Source organism: Artemia franciscana, chromosome 11 (assembly GCF_032884065.1).
Source record: "Artemia franciscana chromosome 11, ASM3288406v1, whole genome shotgun sequence".
In the NCBI taxonomy this organism is placed as follows: domain Eukaryota; kingdom Metazoa; phylum Arthropoda; class Branchiopoda; order Anostraca; family Artemiidae; genus Artemia; species Artemia franciscana.
Window position 1 is genome coordinate 3,732,857 of NC_088873.1, and position 11,566 is coordinate 3,744,422.

An 11,566-nucleotide genomic window follows, 5' to 3' on the forward strand; every position below is an offset into this window, starting at 1 on the left:
GCCATGCTCTCTGTAGCTAAAAACAACGTAGTTTGGAAACCCTTGAGCGAAGGAGGTTTTCGTTGTGCCTCCGTTTTGCAAAAAATGCAATAAAAAACCCTCAGATGGCAAGTACTTTCCCCAAACGTCACTCCCCATCCAAATTACGGCCACCTCGAACTGTTTCTGAGCCCATCCCTATTTTGCCCTCCCAATTCGCTGTGTTACTTCCAGATATGAAAACACTTTTGTCCTCTTCATCACGGAAAAAATGAATAAAATATCCCACTAGTCTATTCCTTTTTTTCTCTCTCTTTGTCTTATTGGCTGATGGTGCTACCCAGGTTGTTGCATTTATTTGATTGTCCCCCCTTTTGTTTTTTCAGTTTCCCTTTTAATCTTTATATATTTTATATTTCGTTCTCTTTTTTGTTTATTCACTTATTTTTGCCCCCCTTTTTTGACCAGTTTTATCTTTTTAACTCTTTTATTGACTTTGTGTAGTTAAATTATTGAAACTTTTTAGTGTCCTTTTTAATATATATATATATATATATATATATATATATATATATATATATATATATATATATATATATATATATATATATATATATATATATCATTTATATCTTGTCTTTTCTGAATATATTCGCTTATTTTGCCACCCGTTCCTCCTTTTTTAATGTCTCTTTCAATTCTTTTTCTGACTTTCATCTGTTTAAAGTTTAGTTTGACCAGTTTTTTATCTTTTTAAGTTTTTAATTGACTTATTACAGTTTAATTATTGACTCATAAATGATTATTAATTATGATTTTTCTTTTTCGTTTTTGTTTTTTAGATTTTTGCCAGTTTTAGTGCAACCATATGATTTGTCGACTCTGAAGCCTGAATTCGGCCCTTTGTGGGCTTGTGATACAGATTTTTGAAATAAATAAAAAATTAAACATAAATATCTCGCTTAAAAATTTCTACAGAACTCCCTGGAAAAGAAATTTTTCGCGAGCATGAAAGCACCCCTGCGACAAATCAAACTGCAGTCAAACATAGCTTTCAATCCGGCAGGTTTAACTGAAACGGTCAGATGCATCTAGTCAGTCGAGTTTGTGACCTTGTTAAGTGTGCTTTGCTAGTTTAAATGTTTTATTAGTGGATCAAAATTATATTGTTCTTTTTTCTAACTTGACATTTATTCCTGAAAATCTTGATTAAAAGATTAACTCTTGATTAACAAGAGTTTTAATGCACTAAAAAAAAAAATGACATGATCAGAAACTATTGGCTAGGCATTGGTAAGGTAGGAAAATTGCCATTTTGGAATAAAAGTATTTTTGCCTTTACTTCCTGGGGAAGACAGGTAATTCTAGAAATAGAGACTTTTCAAGTCTTCTAAATTTGCTATTAAACTATTTTCCATAAAATTTGCCTACAAAAATGGAGCTTTGGTAAATGTGTGTAATTCAGCTAAACAGTAGCTTTCATTTTCCAAAGGCTGCGGTCGCCCACAAGATGGCTTAGTCAACAACCTGAGGCTCTGTACGAAAAGGATATTTCAATCAGGTTCTGAGGAACCATAATTTAGTGCTGATTCAGAAAATGTGATCCTTATTGCTGAAGTGGAAACCTCTCCAAAGTCTGGAAAAACATCAGCCCTGCCATAGCCTGAGTACCAAAGTATCTAGAAAAAGTGGGTTGGACCCCGAAACTCAGTTTTCAGAAAGCTTTTGAAACAGAAACCAGTGACACAACAGCAAATGACAAATGGGAATGATGATTTGCAGACATCTCAATACGATGAGAGGCCAAGTGGTAACTAAGTAACTGGCCATCTGGGAATCATCATGTTAAGGGAGGAGCTTTTTCCTTCTTTTATTTTCTTAACATTTCATTTTCGAATACAAAATATGATGAAAGAGATAAGGGTATGATAACTAGAACTCACATCCTATTTGTTTCCACTTTTTGCACTGCCTTCTACTGGAACAGAAATGTTATCAGTAACTGTTCCTTTGACTCTAACTACTGCTGGTTGTTTGAGTCCCATCTTTCAGAGCCTAAACTAGCTGTATCTTGACAGTGTCCTTCTTTTCTGTGTCTTTTTTGAGCCGTTTATGAGCTTCCTTCAGTAATTCGTCTGTAGTCTGTTCCTTGGAACCAAACTCTTCTTTTTTTTTATTTGAGAGATTTTTCGTGAGTCTCTATTGTCTGTCTTTTCAAAGAGGTTTTAGCAAGCTGCTGCTCTCTCAGCCGTTCTCTCGCCTCCAAATCCTACCGCTCTTTCTCAGTTCTTTCTTTCAAAACTTTTTCCTGCTGTAGGTACAAATCATAGCTCTTTCTAGTGGGTTTGCCCAGTTTTATTAAGTCTTCAGCAGCAACAATATTTTGCGCACTTCCTCCAAGTGTAGTGAAGTTTGCTCATTCATTGGACTTTTTCTTTGCTGAGAACTCGCCTGGAAAGGGAGAAACCCCGCTTAATGCTGACAGACCCCCATGTGAAATGGTCAAAGCATTTTTTACGACTTCAAACAAGTTTGAATATTTTCCTCCCTTGATCATGTTTTTCCACTTGTTGTCAATCCTTCCTGGCTCCGATGCCTGGATTCAAAATCCTGCTAACTGGACTAGCTTAAACTGGTCAACTAACATGTCTTTTTGCGTCGCGATGGGTAACTTCCTTGCAGAATATAATAAACTGTAAGCAGAAACTGGCTTTGAAACTTCATAAGCATGCAGAAAACTTAACGTTTTCAACAACTGCTTTCTGCCGACTTAATCAAGGGTCATCTTCCAGAAATAGAGTCCAAGAGCTTCGGCTAAAATATAAGCAAACTTGGTTTGCTTTATGGAATTTGTTTTCCACTGTATCATTGAAAATGCTTCCATATATCTCCTATTTCGTCTGCGGATTTTCCAAAATGGTCAAACTCAATCATCTTTGGAGCCCATGTAATTTCTGCAACTGCTATTTCCTCCAACACTACGAAGGCACCTATGAGCATGAGCAGTTTTGTCGGTTCACCAATCTCCATGGAAGACGCTGTCGAGAGATGAAGCTGATCGGGCGTTAGCTTTATGGTAACATTCTTCTGATGTTCAGCAGTTCTGGCGTTCCGCAGTAAAGCATAGGAGTCCTTATGATAGACAAGATAAAACAGTATTGCAAATAAAACAGTAGAAAGAGCACACATCTCCTGGAACGGCTCAAAACCACTCTTTCATTTGGTGTCCCATCGTATCTTTCTATTCCAACCAAGTCTGCCAGAATTTGCACTTCCTCATTCTGATTCAAATTGAGACTTCCAACAATAAACTTTAAAAAAAGAAGAAAAGTTAGTAGAAGAACAAATAGGCTACTACCAGAAATGTATTCAAATAAAAAACGGCACTAGTAAGTAGTCTAATAATTCAAGAATACAAGCTCAAAATCGTGCAAGAAACCTGGTTTTAACACAGCCTCCTTTGTATTTTGTACTTCAAACCATTCCCTTATTTTTTATTCTTCTGTGTGCAACAAAGTGACATTCAGAACAGTTTTCTAATTAATTAACAAAGCCAACCAAACCTTGCCACCTCCTAGCCTATTGACTCCAAAGGCAAAAGGGGGTCACTCCTTTATGTGACTACTAGTCTATCTGCAGACAGTAACGCTGTAGCCTATGTAACAATAAGTTGTGTCTTTCTTAGACAAGCTAAAACAGGTTCCAGGAATCTCAATCAAAACAAACAATCTCAATACTCACAGGTATTTGTAGCCTTCAGGATACAGAGCTTTAAACCAAAGCAAGAAAAGGGACTTTTGAGACCTTTATCGATTTCAGGGATCAATAGGGACCTTCACTCAATTTTAGGGACTTTGTGGAAGCCGTGTATACATTTCAGTGAAACCAGTGTAAAGCGTTTACAAGTAATAACAGTAGTGAGGCAAACCCAGAGACTTCTGTGCCTTCTAGCAGACATAGTGTCGATTCTGACGACTGCCATTGCAAGAACATTGCTGGACTCAAGGTTATTTTAATAATGTCGATAGCTTAACTGCAAAATTTCATGAGATCAGATGTATCCTCTCTCCAAATAAGGGATATATTTATGCATTTTGTAAAATCAAAACAAACCTCCCTACCCCTGACTGAAACTCAAATACAGATCTCAGGACACAGATTGGTGACCATATGTACAAGATAAATTCTAGGTAGACATAATTGATACTAAGGTAGAGTATGAGCCATAGATAGAATAAATTTGGATATATATAACCTACCTAGGGTCCCATTGTACTTGGTTGTTTTTACATGAGTCCTACTTCAACACGTGTGGAGGACTCACTCTTGGCTACTCATTGGTCTATTGGTAGCACTGCCCGAAAATTTAAGAGTTTATTCATACTTGGCAACTTTAACTTACCTGGGATTGAGTGAGCTGAGGGATATGGCCAAACAAGCAAGACAGTAAAGCAGTTTTTTTGGACTGCTTAGAGGAACAATCACTATTCCAGGCAGTGACATTTCCAACAAGATTTCGAGAAGAAAAAAAAACCTTCACTCATTTACCTCGTCTTGGTAAATGATCCTGAGTCAATCATTAATATAGAATCACAATCTCCACCTCGAAACAGCACCCGCACTGCAATAAAACACCGATTTTGACTGTACCCACAGACATCAAACCTAACCAAACTTGTATACAAAAACTACAGTCAAATCAGGCATGAACTCAGTCAGTGTGATTAGTCATTTGTCAAATTTATGGAGGCAGAAGAGACGTAGGAAAAAATGAAAAATGTGTTGTTTGACACTGTTAATAAAAACATAACTATCCTGCATAGACACAAACCAAGAACTCTCCATTTTATGACTAGAGAATTAAAAATTGCTAGGAACAAGAAGAGGAAACTGTCAAAGCTCAAAAACCAACCCCAAGAAGTTCTGGAAATATTCCTCTGCACATAAGCTGGGTAGACACACGGCTACTAAGCTATTTGTAATGGAATCCAGTCAAATGACCCCAAAAAAATCCCTGATGCCTAGAATCACCAGTTTATGCCAGTATTCACACCTGCAGTGCTAACCCCTCCCAACTCCATCACACTATATAACAAACACTCAAGTGTCTCCAATAACAGTAGATAAGACTGAACTTGAATCTCTGCTTATAAAACTTAATCACAGCAACAGTTGAAACACTCCACAAGAGCCTGGTGAGACCTAGATTGGAATATGGAATGTGCATTGCCATGCCAATGAATAAAACAAAATATATGGCTCTTAAATCTGTCCAAAGACAGGGGATTAAATGCATAAAGAGATTTCAACATCTTCCACATCCTACCCGATTACATTCACTCAAATTATGATTTCTCACATATACAAGTAGGTGAGAAGATGTATTAATGACATACAAGTTAGCATGTGACCAGGGTGTGATTCCCCACCTGTTACAGATAGTAAATTTACAGGATACCAGAGGTTTACCAAACCCTATGAAGAGGTTTAACCCTTGAAGCTTTACCAAAAATGTGTTAACACCAGGCTGCCAAATAAATTATTATCTAATTGTTAAAATAAACCTGTGCAAATCCCTTGGCCGGAAGGCTGTTATGTCTTCCAGTGTTGAAGTCTTCAAGTCTGCAGTTGACCAAGACTGGTGTAGGAAGCCTTGGCTCAAAGTATGGGATGCACCTAACGAGTTGAGTCACCATCATTAATGATCACTTTCATTGACCTACATTAACAGGACTTGTCCTTATTGCTGAAATGTGCAATTTAAGGTACAGTAATTTGAGGTAACTGACTCTTTTTTAGCAACACACCTGCAACTAGCCAGTCCTTTAAGCAAGCAACATTTGACTCCTCTGTTTTTAGGTGAACCTGGTCTGTGGTGCCGCCCCTCTGGAATTTTGAGTTGGTCAAATAACTCCCATCCTTAACAAAGTACAAAAAAGACCCTTTCGCATGCAGTTCATATCGCCTCATTGCCATCTGATATATTATGTTGAATCTCTTTGAGCCATGTGTGATAAGAGATGTTTAATAAAAATCTTCAACTCTTCATCACATTTTGAGCACCAGGGAGATTTAGGTTGATAGCCCACTCTCTTTTAACTTATAAATGGGCTAAAGGACACAGAAGACCCTGTTAATTTTTTTATTTTATGTGCACTTTATGTCACAACAGCTTTTGACTTGTACACATTGATGCAGGTTTTGCTTAAGGCTCATATGAAAGGTGTCAATGTTGGAGTAATTACTTGTTATTCTCCAGTTTTACCTAATAATTTTGTTACTGGTACTCAGGATAAATTAAACTATATATTTATCTTCAAAGTAGTTGATCTTTTGCTAGTCACATTTGCGGATGATTCACTGAACTTTTTTTTATACTTTCCAAGGATGCTTTTGAGCATCTCCAAGAAGAGAATGAGTACACCAGTTTGAGTTTTAAAACTGATTAAACACTGATTCTGTTGTTTAACTATAAAAGAAACGAATGTTCAGTAACTCTATCTGGCTCTAAAGTCTTTTTTTGCTAGTAGACTTACTTACCTGGTATGCCAATCAAAGCAAACCTGAAAGAATCTGTAGACCTGTAATATCTGGGCTGTGTATACATCCCTTGCTTCAAACCTTTCCTATCTCAGTAAAGCACACCAATCTCATTATATAATAGACTACAAGTTCCTTACCCACTTGCTCTTGATCCTGTCTGTTTTAGTTTTGTTTTTTAATTGTGGTAGGAGGAATGAATTTCACCAGCTTTACTTTCAATTTACAAATAATTTGATGGGACTGCCACCACAAACAAGTAACTCTTTTCTGCAGAGAGAACATTGAGTGGCAAACCCAGCTGGGGTTGTTGTATTAGTAATATGTACAGCAACCCCAATACAACAATGTTGTACAACAATTATACTAGTACAACAATGTTGTATTAGTATTAGTGATTTGTCTACTAAATACCAGGAGTATTCCCAACCTTGATCATTTCTGTTTGTTCTGTGTTCATAGCTGTCAAACATTGTTTTTCTTTTTGTTGTTTCTTTTTGTTTTCTTGCTTTTACTTCTCTTTTTCTGGGCATGCTCAGCTTTTTTTTGTGGTGGGTTATAAATAAAATGATGATGATATGTTGTCTCCTGAATTGTACTATAGTAAACAATCACCTTCTGGACAACCTTTCGTTGACATTTCAAGAAATTAGTTGAGCACAGAGAGTTAAACTTTCAGCAATTACCTCAAATATTAAATCCTAAAAGATATTGTGTGCCCTTCCTCTTAGATTTTGATTTTTTTAGGTATTTTTAGTAAAAAATGTCATTTTTAGGTATTTTCACTGAATAAATTGAAAAAGAAAAACAAAATTAGCTCCCCTTAGATTAAAAAGAATACATTCCCTAATTTTCATGAATTGAACCAAATGTGCCTCAAAATGTATGACTGTTTTGTCGAACAAGAAATAGCCAAAGACTCCCATTGTAAATCATAACAAAATAGACAATCAACTATTGAGTGTGGATTTTGAGGACATGTTTGACATGCTAACCATGAAATGCAATAGAAACATGTGTAATCAGTATACTAGCAACAATCAGCAACAGTTGAACTTGCTTGCACAATTTCTCTGACCCCTCATCTTGGGACTGGAACCGATTGCATCCATATTTGCAGGTATAGATGGTCACCAGCTCTCCAGAAGGAGACATGGTAAAGGAAAAACAAAGCCTTTTAAATTACTAGTTTTATGCTTTTTTTTGGTTAAAGTTATGTTTGTAGCAACCCACCTAAACCTCTTCCCCTGACGGTCCATATATATCTATAGGTCATATAGGCTATCAAACTAAAAGAAACACTAAAACAATGAGTTGTTACTTTACAATATGCAGCATAATTATGCTAAACAGATTATTGTATTTCTTTTTATTATTAGATTGACTTCTATTATTACCCACACTGGCTTATCACCACTAGCAAGGCCATATACAGGGTGGTAGGGGATTTGAGCCCCCCCCCCCCCCCAATGTTTCTCCAACTTGTAAAAAATAAAAAAATAATACAAACAAATATTCATATGTTTTTTTTTTAAGTTTGAGTGATTTAAATCATTATTTAACAAGAAATGGTGCAACAAGCCCTGGCAAACATTTGATACTGTTTGCCAGAACTTGACCTGGCAAACCTTTGATACTGTGTGCTGACTTGACCAGTCAGCACACTATTTTCACTGACCAGCAACTGGGCTACAAGATCATCATATCACCAATGGCGGATACTAGAAGGGGCTGGAGGGAGTGCCTCCTAACGTAGTGGTGGATTGGGGTTCAGACTGCTTGCTCTGGTTTTGGCAATGTAACAATTTAAAGGTATTTTTTAAATTGTTTTTTATTAGTTGAATTAAAAGTAATTTTTTAATTGTTAAGACCATTTCTTTTTGAAAACAAGTTTGAAACAAAGTCTTGTTTACTTTGTGTGGTCTCCTTTGGATTTTACTGATTATCTATACAGCCCAAAAATATTTAATTATATTTAGATTTGTAAGAGGAATCTGCCCATATTTCCACATGAGCCAACTGGGAGGTGAAAATCCTCATTTTGTACTAAAAAGGAGGGAAAATTTTAAATTATAACTTGTTTAGGCTGTTGAAGTGATATTTCAGGATTGAACTGTCACAATAGGACTGAAAAACTCAATATTTAGACTCATTTTTACTGTCTTTTGAGTCTTGCTATGGCACAAAGGCAAATAAATTAATATTATTAACTTTTTCTGGCTTTCATAAAATTTGGATTTTTTTTTTTTTTTTATCAAAGCAGGGTTTTACAACATTGTTGTTTTTTGGTGGATTTGTAGAATAGAAAGTAATTACATGAGGAGGACAAAGATATTATTAATTTATATTTTGGATTTTGGTTAGTTAATGGTGGCCACTTTACTGTCTATTTTCATCTAATTGAAACTCTGTGTTTATAACATATCTTTAAATCTGTTCATCCTAAAACATTAAAATAAAGGCCAAACTCTTTAGATCTGAGCTTTAATAAAGTTTTGTGTAACTATGCACTTAAAGCATATGAGTTGAAATACTCCTTGAAAGGTTGGAGTAGTCATTTAAGAAACATGGATTTTCAAAAAATTCTTTAGAAAAAAAGGCAAATAATTATGTTTTTTTTTATCTAGCTGGTATAGATGGATCCCTGAATTCTAAGTTTAAAACCATGGAAATTCACACCATTTGAGTTAACCATGGGAATGGAATAAAACTATAATATTACTTCACAATTTCTCACCTTCTCAATACCAACCAGTTGCAAAATATAGTTAAGTTTATGCATAGGGGCTGCATATAATTGTCCATAAAACTATATATACTCCCAAGGATTTTTATGCTTATTTTGGCACATGCAATCCTATCATATTTCCTCAATTAGTTGTCTCTAAATAAAAAAATTTCAGGGCAATTCTCTTACTTAACACTAAATCTAAGCTGAATACCAAATATTTATTTTTGTTTTTGACAGACATGTCAAGATTTAAATAATTTAATTGAATATTTGAAAATTTCAAGATATGAAATACTTTTAATTAAAAATCCACCACAGCTTGAAACCCTGAGAATTTAAATCATCAATCTACAATTATTAAATAGAAAGATAATAAACACACAATTATTTGTTTTTCAAGGAGTATTTTGACTCATATACTTAGTTTAAAGTGTATACCTACCTGCATCTTTGTCAGAGTTCATATTTTTCTGAGATTTTTGCCTTTATTTGCTTATTTTAGGATGAAAAGAAGAGGAAATACTAACAAAGAGCTCTAATCTGACAGGACTTCAAAATACTGAGATAGACCTTAACCATGTAATAGATAGATAAGGCAAGAGTAGAAAGAGCAAAATATACTTTTTCTTATAAAATTGTGAATTCTGTAATTTAAGCTAAATATATCAGACTGTTAAAAGTGGGAAAATATGCTGCACTGTTTTGAAAAGTGAAATTTTGATTACCAATTTATTGAGATTTCATCAAAGTTGACACTGTTTTTAAAATACTATTTTCAAAAAGAAATAGTGATTAGTTACTGTTTTATTGCCTATGCTTAACACCTTCATTTAAATGTCTCCTATTTATTTCTTTTTAGACCCCTAAACAAACTAGTAGTAAATTTTTAATCTTTTATGTATGTATTTGATTGTATCTTAATTCTCATTTCCCATCATAATTACTAGGCAATGCCATATAGTTAAGTAACATGCTAAATGGTTTGACTTATACAAATAGTCACAAAGAATGCAAAGAATGCATGACTCCAAAGAATAGGTCAAGACCAATTTTTTTGTCAATAAAGAGCTTAATTCATCAACTATAATGGTCAGTAGTACAAAGGCTAAAGATTATACACAAAATATTAAATATGATATTTTTTTGTAGTTGGTGAACAGTTTTTATTGGGGGGGGGGGAAGGGTATAAATTACTGTTTTTGTACTAGTATTTTTATACCATTTTATCTTCAACAGATTTATTAGAAATTTAATCCTCACTAGATTTTAGATTAAACTTGTGATCATTTCCACTACCTGCCTAAGATGTATAGTTACCTTAATTTGCAATTTGGAGCAAATCAGTTGCAAGAACTGTGATGCTCTATAGTTGATGATGGCAATAGATCTGGTTGCTGTGTTAAGGTCAAGCAACAAACCATTTGGACTAGAGAGTGCTGGAGAGATGCAATTTAAGCCCACTTAGTAATAGCAATAACATGGTAGGTATAATACAAGAATAATTCTCCAGCAATTTAAAGTTGGCACCAAAACACAACAGCAACTCAAAGAACTTCAACAGCATAATTTTTGAGGTTCTCTTTAAATGTCTTTGATTGTTAGTTTATTTTAGCAACCTATTATGTGCCCCTGCAAAGAAAAATCCTGGATCTGCCCCGGCATATCACTGACCAACATGACTTAATGTGATCAGGCTATCTAAATTTCTGCTTATTTAAAATTGTAGCCTATTTTTCAATTCAATAGTTAACAGATTCACTAGACTAAACTGAATACTTCAAGTCTATATAGCATAGACTAAGCAATTTTACAACAGACCAAACAATGGAAATAATTATATTATTGGAAAGAATAGCAAAATAAGGAATGTAGAAGCGAAAAAATTATACAGTTAGTCTTGCATATCTGTGAGATCTCTAGGAGGGTTGCAGGTTTATTGTTACAATGTGACCTTAACCATCAAAAAAACATAAAATTAGCAAGCTAAAATGTCTCTCTTTGTTTCATAATTACTCCTGATGGAGAGCCACTAATCTGCACATTCACCTTAAAAAAATTAGGCTCCATATATAGTAGCCTGATATTTGTGATTTTAGGTCAAGGGTATGTGAATGGAAGCTGCATAGCCTACCCTAATATAATCAAGCTCTTCCACAAATTCATGTAATTTTTGTTGAAAAATCAAAGGTGTAGTGTCCATCTTTTACTATTTCTTCAGCCACAAAACCATTTTGTTGCCCGAAACATTTTTTTTTAATTCTAGTATTCAAGGCAAAATCATGTTTTATTATTTTGAATAGTTTGCTAACAAAACTC

General features: G+C 34.7%; 1 protein-coding gene across 2 annotated transcripts in view; it reads right to left on the reverse strand.

Moving 5' to 3' along the window:
• Window positions 1-11,566, reverse strand: part of LOC136032699 (girdin-like) — a 149,073-nt gene extending 137,507 nt beyond the window's left edge. The window contains exon 1 of one of the 2 annotated variants that reach the window (XM_065713003.1): window positions 11,382-11,547. In XM_065713003.1, coding sequence (XP_065569075.1) covers window positions 11,382-11,450 — 69 coding nt within the window. In that variant the 5' untranslated portion in view covers window positions 11,451-11,547. Of the gene's footprint in view, window positions 1-11,381 lie in introns of both variants that reach the window. The other variant, XM_065713004.1, reaches the window with a different exon arrangement.